This window comes from Aspergillus uvarum (assembly GCF_003184745.1).
Source record: "Aspergillus uvarum CBS 121591 unplaced genomic scaffold BO82scaffold_25, whole genome shotgun sequence".
Taxonomy (NCBI): Eukaryota; Fungi; Ascomycota; class Eurotiomycetes; order Eurotiales; family Aspergillaceae; genus Aspergillus; species Aspergillus uvarum.
Genome location: NW_020291322.1, coordinates 213,701 through 227,767, shown reverse-complemented (window position 1 = coordinate 227,767; position 14,067 = coordinate 213,701). Strand labels below are relative to the sequence as shown.

Sequence of the window (14,067 nt, the reverse complement as noted above, 5' to 3'; positions counted from 1 at the left end):
CGAGAGAATGCGTGTCGCTGCCGATCGGTCGGACAAGTCGTTTGCGACCGGCTGAAACCCAGCAAAGAGGGGGGGGGAAGGAAACACGGGGCAAGAGTCAGAGGGAGGGAGAAGGTTACCCCAACGAAAAGAAGACAGATGCCGGTAGCTCCGATGGGTAGGTAGTAAGCATGCACCACGCGGTGATGAAAAGGGCAGAATTGTTCAAATTGATTTGTTGATAGCGTAATCGACCAAGACAAGGAAGATGTTCCAATAGCAGTTGGAGTAGTGTAGAGCGGTTGGGTGGGTGGGGAGGAAGGGATGTGACTAGGAAGGTAGATAGTAGGAGTAGTAGGGGTAGGTATAGTAGTTGCAGAAGTGGACGGTGTGATAAGGTGAGTAGGAAGTAGAATAGAAGAAGAGAGTCAGGTAGGGCGCAAGAAGTGGTAAGTTAGTGGTGGTGGTGGTAGTAGTGGTGATAGGGAGTGGGTGGGAATAAAGCCGAAGAACGATAACGGGGAATGATAATGACACGGATAATAATGATCATATAATAATAAGAATACGGAGTTGGGAAGCGTATCCGTACTTTGTTGTTTCCACTTCCTTTTTTACCCAGTTGAGGTCACCTGTAAGACGGGAAGGCGACAGACAGGCTGCGACAAGAAAGGGAACCTGGAAGCAGGCGCGGCGATTGACACTCGGGAGGCAAATTCCACGGACAGTGGCGTAATCTATTAATAATGGGGATTGGAGGGAAACAAGCAGCAGGGTTGATTGCGTCCAGTGGGTTGGGTCACTTCTTTTCGGCTTGTTGCCTGGATAGTAGAAGAAAGTTATGGGCGCAGCCTAAGGAAGAGAAAGAGAGAGGGGGGAAGATGTTGAGGGGGGAGAGAGAGAAGTAGAAGAGGATGAAAGAGAGAAAAAGATAGTGAACGAGCTGGACAAGGAGAGGAGCGAATTCAAAAAAATCCAGTCCAGAATAGCTCACTCAACAGCACGATTCAGGATTCACAGGATGCAGAGCAATAAGAAGAATGGCCCGTAAACAGGAACCTAAAACGGGAGGGAGGATTCGGAGTCCAATGAATGTGGACCAGGCGAAGATTGTCTTCCGACCAGGGACCAAACCGGTTTAAGCAATGTGAAAGGTTATTTGGCAATGATGAAGAAAGCTGGTTGAGAGTGGATGATGGGGTGGAGAGAGCAAGAGAGAGCAGTCGAGGGAATAGCAAAGAAGCTGGGAGAAGAGGGTGGAATCGAGGGATTCCCAGAGGTGTTCAAGGGAGAAGATGATATCAACAACAAAAGGTAGCCAGCAAACAACAAGAAGAGTAAGAAAAAGAGGAGGAGAAGAGAAGGAGGGGGAAGGGGAAAGAGAATGTGTTGTTGTTTTGTTAGTGATTTAGTGTTAGTGTTAGTTACTATTGATTGATTGACTTATTTTAGAGCAACGGGGATAAGAGTATGGGTGGTACTGGCACTGGCACTGGTAGAGAAAGAAGGGAAAGAAGAGGGGAGGAGAAAAGACTAAAGAGAGGGAAATGGGGTTCATTCTTTCATCATCGTCACTAAGTTACTACTGTACTGAAAGAGGTGGGAGGGGGTTTTACCGCCTTGATTCACTCTGGGGTGGGTGAGTCCACTTTTCAACTCCGTCCACTACTGAGTTTACTGATACATCCTCTGATACTGACTCTGTTGGTCCTCCGTACCATTGCTCAACTCGCCCTTCAACCTATGAGAGCGTTAGCAGCGTACAGCCAAGCTGCAAGTCCCCACGATTCCGACTCATTGTTCTTTGCGAGCAGCTGCCTGTGTTGATTAGTGTGGCGAGCCTGCCATACAGGTCGAATCATCATCTATCCATGATGACTGCCTGAACTTCTGCCGTAAACCAGACGAGTGGAGCCTGAATCGAAGAATCCTGGGCCTGGACTGGTCCATGGATGGCCGGGGTACCGCCTGCGCTAATCTGTCCACTATTCCTGAAACAGTTGAAGTGATGCTGCTCTTTCTGTTCCATGCTGCTGTTGCTGTTGCTTTTGTTTTTGCTTTGCTGCTGCTGCTGCTGCTGCTGCTGCTTGCTGCTAGTCTGCTACCTACCGCAAGACCTACCACAAAGTACGAGTACCACCACGGTATCGTATAGTAACCTCAGATACCCGTTTCTTAAAGCATAAGTCTCTATCTGCCTATCTCTCGCTCATACTTCTCTTTCCACAACCAGACCAATGCAAAGGAAGACTCGCTTACCGCGATGTCAACAGTGCAGTGTATGCACCCCTCGTCAACAGGCCCAACATTGAGCCACATTTGCTTGTTCCATGGATTCGGATCTCATCTATCCTGAATTAGCTTTGTCACACATGTTCATTGTCTTATGCTCTCGCCGTCAAGTCTCCTGCCCGTCTGCCCGTCTGCCCGCCCTCGTATGATAGATCGACCTGATCGTCGCGTTTGCCCACCGGCCGGTGTTGTTACATCATCCACTTTCGTCGTCACCCGCGCCGTCCGTTGCTCCGTGCTCCACTTTTGGCCCAATATAGTTCGCAATTGAGTTCACTATGATCTCGTCGGCATAATCGAGTGCTTGGCCGCCCATGTGTTGGAGGCGCTATCACTGGAGGGATGCTGCACTTCCGAATCCTCCGCGACTGGTGGACATTCTAGTGTCCTTTGTGATGTGTTCTAGAATAACGTTCAATGGTCGGAATCCATGGTGTGACAACTTTTGTTGTAGCGTCCCTTTTTCTGAGGACCTGAGTCTTGTACTGCACCTCAAAATCAACTTATCTCTCCCTGTTCCTGGCTCAGCGACTCGAGTGCCCTTTGAGGGCGCTTGTATTTTCTAAGGGAGTCTCATGAGCTGCAACTGGTCTCGTTGCAATGGAGCGGCAAGCTACTAATGGAGTTGACAGGCCCAGCGACAAATCTTCCGGGATAGCAGGCGTCAGGAAGCTACTAATTGAAGAGAATTCGATGACTCGCGTAGCTTGTGATACATGGTAGACATGTAGTGGAGCTCTCCTCTGATTCAGTACAACGAGATCTCGCAATGAATCCGCCTGCCCCTATCACCGCACAAAGCACTCAGACTAACCTCACACCGAAATAGCCATGCACGTGTGGCTGCCATGCTCTGTGCAATGATCAGTCGCGTGACAAGACAAGTATACTCTAATTTAGCTGTTTCCATACTCGTCGTTCTTTCTCTTAAGTCCTTCCTCTTTCCCGCACCCCGCCCAATGCTTACGGCCAGGACTGGCGAGATAATCCAACAAACGACGGTAGACCACTTTCACTAGGGCACATTGCACTTATACTTAGGGGTTCATCTTGCAGCCTGCGGATTAGAAAGAAAATGATCTCAGGCACTCCTTGCAATGATACAATCAAATCATTTGCCTGATCCCGTCAATCTTACACCGAGTTCTGACCCCTCCACGAGGGTATCCATGACTCAGGATGAAGATGGACCAACGAAGAAGAGATGACCGTCTATCTAATCTAGCCCACCGGAGAAGCTAAGCCATTGCACATTCTATCATATGTGCCACCCGGATGAACGATCCTTCATCTCCCAGCAGCTATGCTCCAGCGACTGGAGCACATCTCTTACTCATGCGCATCATCATCGACATTACCTCCACCCGTCTAGCTCGGAATACCCTCAGCCAAGACAATTAAGGAAAACACCATCAGATTTGCAAAAGCCACCACTGGGTGATCATTGCGATTGGAAGGCTATTATGCCGCAGCCAAGATAGAGATAGTGCTATCATGGATCTGTCTAAGCTGTCCTGGAAAGGGCTCGTGTGTCAATTGACTTAAGAAAGGCCAATCACCGTCCAGACAGCTCCAAGCTCCCACCGCACTGGCCAGGCGACGTACATCACTACAATACGAACCTTGCATACAACGAACGGCCTTGAGGGAATGACCTTATTTGATGATATACCTTGCCAGTGGCCAATGCCCACACGATGACCTCCAAGCGCCCCATGCCTGTGCGCGAGTCGGTCTGGGAAGCCATAGTAGGTTATTACAATGCAATACATTAAACTGAAATGAAAGTTGGCGGTCATTGGTGACTGTGGTGAAAGCCGAAACACCGAGTAAATAGTGTGGCGATGACTGTAGAAGCTGAGAGAGCGATCATTGAAACTGTGTTATATTGGTATCAGGCACGATCAACAGTGAAGCGGAGATAATCACAAATTGAGAACATAAAAACCATCACCTTTTTATTCCACATTCTCTTCCAATCGCGCCTGGGTTATGCAAGTTGCAGGGTCTCGTCAATTGGATTCATGTTAGAGCCCAACATGTGCGGCATATGAGAAGAGCGTAGATAAAAATGCTGCCCAAAACAAGCTTTAAGATCAACGATAATCAGGCCACGCCAACATACTCACCTAACAACGACTCAATTTCATCCCGGAGTCATATAGAGACAGAACATTGAGCAACATGTCAATTGGGAAAGCAGCATTGTCAACGCCATAGAGAAAATCAGTGACCAGCACCGATATCGACAAAACGAAAATAGATCTACCTTCTACTTAGGTCATTCACTTAATTTGTTTTTTTTCGTCATCCAAGGACCCGTTCAGGCTCGCACTCCGAAAAAGTGCCGTCTTGTCTCGTCAATGCTCCCCAAGTCATAACAAATCCAAGCAACCTCTCGTCACTCCCCTTCTTATTCCGTCATCCGCAGAATGAAGTTGACAACAACAGCAGCTAGAAGCGCCAGCGCCAGCACAGTCGGTCCAAACCGGTCGTCGATGCCACTCTGGCCGCGTTTGCGTATACTCTGCGCCCGCCAGTGAAAGGTCACCAAGGCATAGATCATGGCTGCCATGGCGATGACGGTGAACAGGCCTGCGGAGATGCGGCCAATGCGGTCACCGAAGTTCAGGAGACCGACGGCTAAACCACCGAGGATGACGGTGAAGTTGAGCCATGAGAGAAAGGTACGCTCGTTGGCGAAGAACACCTTAGGCTCGACACGGGTGGGCAGGGCAATGCGCTTGCCTTTTTGAGGTTCCGTTAGCTGCTGGACAGTGAAACTGAAGTAGCATTGGTGGCTGCTGGGACCAAAGAAAAGGCATTTCACTCACCAGGAGCGGTTTGAAGAAGGGGCTGACTCGACATCTTGTGGAATGGAAGGAGTTGAGGTGTGGTAGGCTTTGGGTGGGTGAGTGTTGTTGGTAGTCTTAGCCCGCAAGGGAGGATGGCTATCGGAGCTATGCTGAGGTCGAGCAAAGGGTGAAAGATGAGAGGGAGAAGAGAAGAGGAGAAGAGAACAGAGGAAAAAAAAAAAGAAGCAGAGCAAGCTTCAATTGAGGTTTCTAGTTTGGCGCACGAGGAGGCCAAACGAAGGGGCTAGGCCAAGATAGCGCTGGCTAGTTCTTTGCTAGACGGATTGTAGCGAGGAAGAAGACGACGGCATTGATGTAATATGAGACCGGTATTGAGAGGACGGGCGGTGATTCGAACCCAGGACGAGGCCCCCGCGCCTTTGACGGCCAACACCTTCCCCATTGCGGCCGTAGCGGTGGCGCACCCTTATGTTCAGCTCAAGTCTACCGCCCGATAGCGCGCACGTGCTTCATTTGTTTGCTGTGATTGATAGCCTCAGGTCTCCATTGGCCACTTCGATTGTTTCGGATCATCAATGCCCCGGGAGCTGTGGCGGTGGTACCGGGACTATTCCATACTCGGTAAGCAGCTCTTTCCCCTGTCTCTCTACGGCCTAGCGGGCCGTCAGACACAACCAACCAGTAGTCCGCAAAGCCACACTATGATGCCGCCTCAACTAAGTTGCATGTTTCCAAACATCCAAACGACCCTCCTGATAACAACAGCGTGGAAGGATTTCTCTCATTCACTTGCTTCGATTTTCCTTCATTTTTAGACCTCTTCGTGCGCTCCTGCATGCAATAATTGGAAGTTCGCATTTGGTTAGTCTGAGCCAGCCTTATTTCCCCTCTTGTTCGTCAAATAGGAAGAGAGTCTGACGTTCACCCCCCCGTCTTTCGGAGCCACATTCCTGGCTTCCCTGTCCCTCACTTACCCACCCCACAATCACCTCTCCAGCGTCCCGTGGTCGTGCCCACCGACTCGACCCAGACAAGACACCGCGGAGCTTCTAGCTTTCCTCTCTTCCAAACTACGCTAATCAAGACATCGAAACTCGCCTTCAATAACCCGTCTAATCAACTTGCTTAATCACAATGGCCGTCGAACCCGCTCCCACGTCTTCTGTACGTCTCCAACTGCCCCTTATGCGTCCATTATCTTAGGGGCGGGCTGTCATCACCAGCCGATGAGACCGGCAGACGAATCCATTGCTAACAATTCACTTCTAGCCCGTGGCCACTTCCGAACTGACCAAGATAGCCACCGAGGTATGCATCCCGGATAGTATCAGCGGGAAACAGTGAAATCATCGCCGCGAAAACACCATTGCGATTGACCTTCGTCACACTGCCGCCGACTATTGAACCACCCTATCCCCACGTCTTGCATCCGAGCGAACAGAGTCGACGACACACTAACCAGCAGATCCTCAACAGGCCTGCGATTTCGCCCTCAAAGATGTAACGGAGTACGATCACTCCCGGGTCGCAGACTGGAACTCGCACATCATTGTATGTCCGCCTTTTCTCCCCACCCTCGCCCCTAAATCCACCGCGCGAAACGCGCAACCAGCCAGAACCCAAGGCTAACCATGTTGCTACCTACCCCGCCCCCAGAACACTATCCTCAAAGCCCTCATCAGCGCCACGGCTCCCTCCACCGCCTCTTCTTCTCCCCCCTACCGCTTCGTCGTGAACAGCACCATCGTCCAACAGGGCCTGATCGACAAGTCCGCCGCGGCGGACGGCACCACCGCCAATGCCGGCAAGCGCGGAATGCACTCCGCCTCCGGTGCCTTCTGGGACGTCAATCGGGATGGAATGTGGACGTTCAAATACCCCGGTGCCGAGGAGAGGGGCCTGGACGTTGTTGTCAGTGTGACGTGGTTTGTATTGGGTTAAACCGCCAGTCTTGCAATATAGGAGCGGAGGAGCACTTCCATGAGGGTGATACATCCTGACATTTATAAAGGTTCATATTGGTTATCTGCTAGCGAGAGCTATCGCGCGTTAATTGGTTGTATCAATTGGAGCGGGGTTGGCACCGTGTTCTGGTTTACTTTCTTTGGAAATTGCGAGTTTGATTCTCTGTTTTGAAGCCGTGATTCTTGTTGTGCTGAGAGAATGGAGAATGATACCATGGCCTTGTTGTAATAATTGAATTTTGAGGATATATTTCTACAGATGTAGCAGATTTCCCTCCAAGTATCGAATAAACTCGCATGTGGTATTTGAATCGGACGGTCTTGCTCAACGTCCCAAAAATAGAGGTAAGCGCGCAGATAGCTCCTGAAACTCCCAAATGATACAAGACAAAACAGAAGCCCGTCCCCAACACAGTCAATTCAAACCAAGCCGAGTCAAATCAGTGAAATCAATACCTAGCGCCATGCTAACCCACAAAGCCCCTGGAAAGATGCGAACAACAGCGCGAAGCGGACGGATAGCGAAGAGCGACCGTTGTAACGAGATTTCTCCCACCCGTCAAATCTGGAAAGCAAGTCTAACGGGGTTCAGAGTAATCGTTCAGTGCCACACATACCGCCCCGCGATGATGACCACTATATTGTCGAATGATCTGTCCCGATGCCAATTCCCACAGACGCGCATAGTGGTCACTAGATACGGTGACAAGGTAGGCCGAGTCGGCGGAGAAGGCGCAGTCCCAGACCCAACGTTGGTGGTTCGCGAGCGTAGTTTCGAGGAAGAGGGTGCCCGTGGCGGGGTCCATAGGAGGACCGTCTGGCTGGACGGGGAAAGTCTGCTGGGGCTCGTTGTTGACGATGGGCGGTGTACTGTCGAAAAGACTGAGGGGGTTGATTTCGATCTCAGATTTATTGCTGTTGGGGGACAAGGGGTCTTGGCTGTCGGGTGTTGATGTCGGAGATGATGATGATTCGGGTGCCGCAAGCGCCTGGGCTTTGGCTTTGGCGGCGGCCATCTTCGCGGGAGGGTAATCGAGGTCAAGATTCCATACTTTGGCGGTGTGGTCCGCCGAGCATGTTGCTAGGTGTTTGACGTCCGGGGAGAGGAGGACGCGGGTGAGGTAGTCTTTGTGTGCTTGGAAGGTGCAAATGGGGACGATGCGGGTGAGCTCGGCATCTTGAATCATGCGCCAGATGTATACATTGCCCTGGATTTATGATCATGAGTCTGCTGCAAGCTGATTGCGCATGATTCCGGGTGCTGGATGGGTACCTTCTTGTTTCCTGCGCAAAGGAGAGACCCGTCGCTCGCGACGCTCACACTATGTACGGCGACGTCGTCTTCGGGGATCAGCTGGTGGGTGCAGACACTCTCTCCCAGATCCCAGACACGAACGATACCAGCGCGATCTCCGCTGATGAGTTCGCCCTGGTTAGGGTGGATGACCACGTCGTTCACCGGGGCTTTATGGGCGTAGTTGCGCTGCAAGCTGCCGGTGCGCGTGTCCCACACTTTGACTGTGCCATCCTCGGAACTGGTGACCATCCACTTCCCCTCGCAATGAAAGGCGACACCCGTGATGTTATTCGTGTGGCCGTCGAAGGTCATGACCGGGTTGGGATTAGTAGACTTGATGTCATACAGTTTGACATTGTTGTGTCCAGCGGCGGCCAGGAACCGCTTGTCTGGCGTGATGCAGAGACGGTTCACCTGCGAGTCTGGATGCTGAATTGTTCGCGAACAGATTCCGGACAGCGCCTCCCAGAACCTGGGAAGTAGTCAGCGACAGCGCTTAGTTCAGATGCAGTAACTGTCATGTCCATACCGAATAGTGTGGTCATAACCCGCTGGTAGTCGCAAATTCGTGGGCCATTGGTTAGTCGATTATATGGAAGAGAGCGTACCTGTTGGAGGACTGAAAGTCTGATCGCTTACCTGTGCAGAGAATGACGCTCATTTTGAAAATGCGCGAAGGGAGAAAGAAAACAGAACGGCGGTGGAAAGAGGATGGAGAGACAAGGACTCGGAGCTGGTGAACATTGAAGGTCAGTCAGCCAAAGCCGCTCGGCTTCCTGCCGGATCTATGTTAAGGCTGCATCAAGGTAGGGACTGGCACGTGGGCGGTTAACTGGGCGGTGGTAAAGGCGGCACGACAGGCAAGGGATCAAAAAAAGCGGCGTTGATCTTCTCCATTCCATCTATTCACACCTCGACAGCTGCAACCCACGCAGTCTGTTTGCTTCAAAAGTGACATAGGCGCCTGTCTGATATTTGGCAGGCTACGTGCCTAGTGTCAGTCTCTGGCTCAGCCCGATCAACAAGATCTGAACACTTCTCATCGAGACTCCGAGTTTTCGCCCGGACTACTATGCGGCTTACGATCCCGTCAATGTTCGTATAGTGACTCGGCGCTCAAAGGAGGTACGGATTGCAGTCTTTATCTTTGTGACCAGACGCTTGAAAGGGACAAGTTTCTCATTTTCATTCTCAATAGCCACTGTGCGATCGATGGCGGGCATTTCTGGACTTTGAGTCCCGAGATCACCAGCACTTCCACGCTACCCTACCACCACCACCAACAACAGCATCTTACGGCTGTCTTCTGGGCGCGCAGAACCTGGTCACCAGAGTTCTCGCTGCCTAGCCTTTATCCCTTTCAACGTTATTGAGAGCTCACTTGAGCTGAGTGGAAGCATGGCTGAAGGTATTTCTACCTCGCTCCAGACCTGCCCTGCGGATTCTCAGAGGCTTCCTGCCCTTGAGGTTCTTCCGTCTCCCCCATGTATTTCTCATCTGCATGTGAATGATCCGGGGCTTACACCTTCCCCTGGGTCCCAGCTGCAGCATTCCTCCGATGTCACCCGAAATGGAGAACACGGCCAGTCCGTTGAAGAAGCCAAATCCACCTCAGTCGACCAGCACATAACGCCGACTCACACGGACCGACCCAAGGATATCACAACGGACTTGGGAGATGAAGAGACCGAAAACGCAACCAGCGAGCAAAGTACATCGCGCCTGTCTGAAGACTTGTCGGAAACAACTGCGCCTCAGCCGGACCTTCATGACTCGCCTACTGCTCCTCCCACACAGACAGCGGAGGACTTGTACGATCCCTTATTCGATTCTGAACTAATGTTCAATGAGCTTGACGCCGCATTCGACTCACGCAAGCGAGCTGGCGCGGAAGCATTTGAGGAACCAGACCTCTGGCAGCAGGCCTCCAAAAGGCAGGCTATTGAATCAATTCGGGATGAAATCACAATAACGCCAGACAAAACACCGTCGCTGTCATCTCTCGACTCGGCCCTGCAGCCTGATCAAACCGGAACTGGTCCTCACACGCCATTGGACCCTGACCAGCAACCAACGCCCGCGGCTTTGTTCGAAGCTTTTGGTTCATTATTTGAGGATTCGCCCTTCGATGTTCCCATGGACTTTTCACATGATGGACTGCCTGACTTTGACTTCCATGAGCTAAGCCAGGAGCTGGCCAGCGTCAAGATGCCCACTGTCGCCATAATCGCCCCTGAAGACACCCCATCGATCAGCGAGATCACGAAAGAGCGGTTCTCTATTGATGACCAGGATCTGATTGACTGCACAAGCCGAGAGATTCTACAGCGCGTGCACCAAGAGCCGCCCTACGTATCGCCATATCCAACTTACGCCGGGCCGCTGGGCTACCTGCCATCTGCTCCCAATGTTCATGTCCAATGTATCGAGGTCGCAGAGGATAAGGCCAACTTTCGCTTGACATCTTTGAGAAATCGGGTGCAGCAGCTTTCAGTGGAGCGACACAAGCTGAGGACCAAACTGGACCATATAACGGAAATGAGCACGATCGACAGGCGAACGGGAAAGACGCACTACGAACTACTGCGCGAACAGAATGCTATGCTGCGACGGGTTTGCACTCAGCATCAGAACAGGGTGGAACGATACAAGAAAGAGGCGGATGAATGGAAGAGCAAGCTTCATGACCTTGGCACTGTCTATAACAACCTGCTATATGAGATCCAGGTACAAAAGCAGACGCCGGCGGTGGCGGGGATTCCTAATGGGTACAAACCTCCCCAAAATATCCAGCCTGCACCAAACCAGCGAGTTATTGCACCAGTACCCGGCGGTGTTGCTGTGATTCCAGCTCGTCCTGCAAATCCCGACCCCGCAGCATCTCTCCATCGCCCTATCGCTCCCAGCCCGCCCAAACGCGAACCGGTGACGATCGACCTGACTGCCGACGATCCAGCGGACACGGCCAGCCCAATGCCAGCGGAGAAGCAGCGTCAAGCAGAGATGCTCCAATCCCTTCGCAGCAAAAAGTACGCTTGGCTGACGGACGCTGACGCGGTCGACCGCCACAGTACTAGTCCCCGCCCACGGCAAGGCTTTTGCGGCAATGGCGGTGGATCCCAGGCCCTGGAAATGATGGGGGAGGAAGCAGCCGAACGGATCCGCAACCTCTCCGCCTCCGGGCTTGCGTCAGCCGGTCGCATCGAACCCTCCGATCACGATGATGATGATGATGATTTGGCTCGTATGATGGAGGAAGAGCTAGCGCAGGGTTGTTGATGCAGACCCTATCTGACGTAATTCATTTCTTCGACGTTTGTTCTCCATTTGCGAAAAAAAAATTGATACCCATATCTGAAGACATCAGATACCGTCGCGTCTTCCTGCAAGATATACATGTCGTTCTATTTTTTTTTTGTTTTTTTCTCTTTTTCGGGGGTTTTTTTTCCCCGCTTACCAAAGCAGCCCCTTGGCTTTCACAACTACAGGCCTATATCCTGTATGGCCATTGCATAGCTGCATTGTCGGTGTTATGTTTTATGCTCAGGTGTCCGACTAACCTGTTGTCATCGCTCACATAGTACTTACTAAGTATTTAGATACACGAGCTTACTATCGATCTATTGCCGGAAGGGGCCGCATGCATAGCCCGAGCTTCCACTTTTTGTTGTTATTTCCCCTTTCTCTTCCCGTCGACGCCGCCAATGATGACTTTCATCATCAGCGACACAGCCTCGAAAATCAAGATTTTTTTTTCTTATTGTGATCAATCTTAAAAGGAGATTCTCAAGGGCAAATGGTAATTCATGTATCAAAACAAAAACTCCCTAAGAAATACTTCATAAGTCATCAAGATCGTCAATTGAAGTTTACCCCACCCCCTCCCCCACCTGCTCTCTTGCATTTCAAATGTAGTAGAAAAGAAGTAATTAGGGGGAAAAGTTCGGTCTAAAATCACATAAGGTCCTTTCTTTTGCCCCGCGTTTCCCCCATTCCCTGGATCTATGGCATGTTGAATCGGATCAGTGGTAAAGACGATTGGTAAGGGGTATGTATGAGATGGGAATCGGGGGTGATGGGGCTTGGGAATCCTGTTGCGTGTGGTAGTAGTGTATGTGATGGAAGAAGTAGATGTGAGCGAGTATGTATAGGAGGTATTGTCGGGTGAAGGTGGGAGGAGAGAAACGAGGATCGGTGCAGGTGGGTACGTTTGTGATAACACGGTATATGTGTGGCGACGCGCTCACTCGCTTTGCGTCCCTTCAGCTCTGGAGAATTCTCACCCACCGAAAGGGACGGGATTAAAATGAAAGAATCAGATCCTCAACCCTTCCCGCTTCTCCACGTTTGACGCCTCCGACGAAGAAGCTGACGCCGGGGCCGTTTCGGTGTGGTGCTTCTCCCGATCCGTGCGCTTCAACTGCTTCCGCGCCTTGCGCCCACCGCAGCACGAGGCGCAGCAGGACCCCAGCTGCAGGATGAAGGCGAGGAGATTGAAACCCGAGGCGATCCACATGAACGCCAGCATGCGGGTGCCGAGGGAGGCGCCGATGTTGAGGTCGTAGTCGGAGGAGGTGAAGACGTTGCGGAAGATGATGAACATGACCGTCGCGACGACCGAGGCGACGATGGTGAACAGCGCGGTCACGAAGGTGAGGATGACGAAGGGGAAGGCGCGCAGGAAGACGAAGGTGCGGCGGCGGTGCTGCGGGTGGGCTTGGTTGATGGTCGGGTCGGCGGAGATGGTCTGCGGGGGCCGCGACGAGACGGCCAGCGGGGAGAGGAAGATCATGATGAAAGTGAGGACGGTGGCCGCCAGGAAGAGGCCGAACATCCAGTGCGAGGCAATCCGCGCGATCTTGAGGGCGGAGGTGATGTCCGAGGGAAGGGCAACTGGTTGTTGTTATTCTGGGTTAGATTGAGCCGGTAAGAAGATGTGTGGGGAGGAACGTACTGGTTGCGCCGGAGAGAAGCTCATTGAGGATGATCTCGACGGGGTTGAACCAGTAGAGAGTCTTGGGCTTCGAGCAGTTCGTGATCCCCTCGTCGAGATAGCCCTCGCAGAAATTCCAGAGTCCGACTTGATAGAAGTCGTGCAACCCGATGGTCCGGGCAATGGTGTTGATCAGGACGGCATTGGGGACGGAGAGTGGGATGATATTGGCCAGGTCGATCTTGAGGAAATAGGTCTCTCGGATGACGGGTTTGTCGGAGACATTGCCAATCACCACCAGAAGCAAGAAGATCCAGGCAATCAGGTAGCACAGCGAGCGGATGATGCGATGCCAGACGACCTTGGACCGTGTCCTACCGGCTTGCGGTCGTTGGGCGGACTTGTTGAATGAAGGAAGCTTTGCCATGGAAATCGGCGCAGCTATTGAGTTCGGATCAGGGCGGATGATTTCGAGGTGAAGCCCCAAGGAGTTAAGGGGGGGGGATCAGATAGTAGCAAGCTACACAAATAAAAGAGGAGGCTGATGGTCTGAACGAGTGGCAGCGTGGATGCAGAACCGGAAAATGCAGGGCTGGAGAAGAGCTGCTGCAGAGGCGCAGGAAAGTGCGTGGATGTATATACTATACACCCAAGGTCCCAAAAACCCAACCGACCACAGTGGATGACGTTACACCTCCAGGAACCACGTGCTAGGAGAAATGACCCAAACTGTCAGGGTCTTTAGGTTTAGCAGAGGGGGGAAAGTGAGAAATCCAATGATAAGGA

The 14,067-nt window shown here is 51.9% G+C and overlaps 5 protein-coding genes across 5 annotated transcripts; 2 read left to right on the top strand and 3 right to left on the bottom strand.

The window, feature by feature from the left end:
- Positions 1-4,377: 4,377 nt before the first annotated feature.
- Positions 4,378-5,264, bottom strand: BO82DRAFT_72004 (putative vacuolar transporter chaperon Vtc1). The gene is made up of 2 exons (XM_025641491.1): positions 5,106-5,264; positions 4,378-5,019 (listed from the first exon to the last, which is right to left on the bottom strand). The coding sequence occupies exons 1-2, from the start codon at positions 5,137-5,139 to the stop codon at positions 4,685-4,687; spliced, it is 369 nt and encodes a 122-aa protein (XP_025492200.1). The 5' UTR covers positions 5,140-5,264; the 3' UTR covers positions 4,378-4,684.
- Positions 5,265-5,814: 550 nt separating this feature from the next.
- BO82DRAFT_334953 (dynein light chain Tctex-type family protein) lies at positions 5,815-7,305 on the top strand. The gene is made up of 4 exons (XM_025633283.1): positions 5,815-6,251; positions 6,357-6,395; positions 6,564-6,638; positions 6,744-7,305. The coding sequence occupies exons 1-4, from the start codon at positions 6,222-6,224 to the stop codon at positions 7,026-7,028; spliced, it is 429 nt and encodes a 142-aa protein (XP_025492199.1). The 5' UTR covers positions 5,815-6,221; the 3' UTR covers positions 7,029-7,305.
- A 20-nt stretch (positions 7,306-7,325) lies between these two features.
- Positions 7,326-9,085, bottom strand: BO82DRAFT_354167 (WD40 repeat domain-containing protein). Its single transcript, XM_025635140.1, has 4 exons — positions 8,988-9,085; positions 8,878-8,899; positions 8,325-8,820; positions 7,326-8,259 (listed from the first exon to the last, which is right to left on the bottom strand). The coding sequence occupies exons 1-4, from the start codon at positions 9,007-9,009 to the stop codon at positions 7,630-7,632; spliced, it is 1,170 nt and encodes a 389-aa protein (XP_025492198.1). The 5' UTR covers positions 9,010-9,085; the 3' UTR covers positions 7,326-7,629.
- A 649-nt stretch (positions 9,086-9,734) lies between these two features.
- Positions 9,735-11,627, top strand: BO82DRAFT_282938 (uncharacterized protein; the record flags this gene model as incomplete). Its single annotated transcript, XM_025631391.1, has 2 exons — positions 9,735-11,181; positions 11,227-11,627. Coding segments are annotated over 2 exons (1,848 nt in total), but the record flags the coding sequence as incomplete, so codon positions are not given.
- A 1,036-nt stretch (positions 11,628-12,663) lies between these two features.
- BO82DRAFT_374376 (SUR7/PalI family protein) lies at positions 12,664-13,708 on the bottom strand (the record flags this gene model as incomplete). Its single annotated transcript, XM_025637421.1, has 2 exons — positions 12,664-13,241; positions 13,303-13,708. The coding sequence occupies 2 exons, from the start codon at positions 13,706-13,708 to the stop codon at positions 12,664-12,666; spliced, it is 984 nt and encodes a 327-aa protein (XP_025492196.1).
- Between the last annotated feature and the right edge of the window lie 359 nt (positions 13,709-14,067).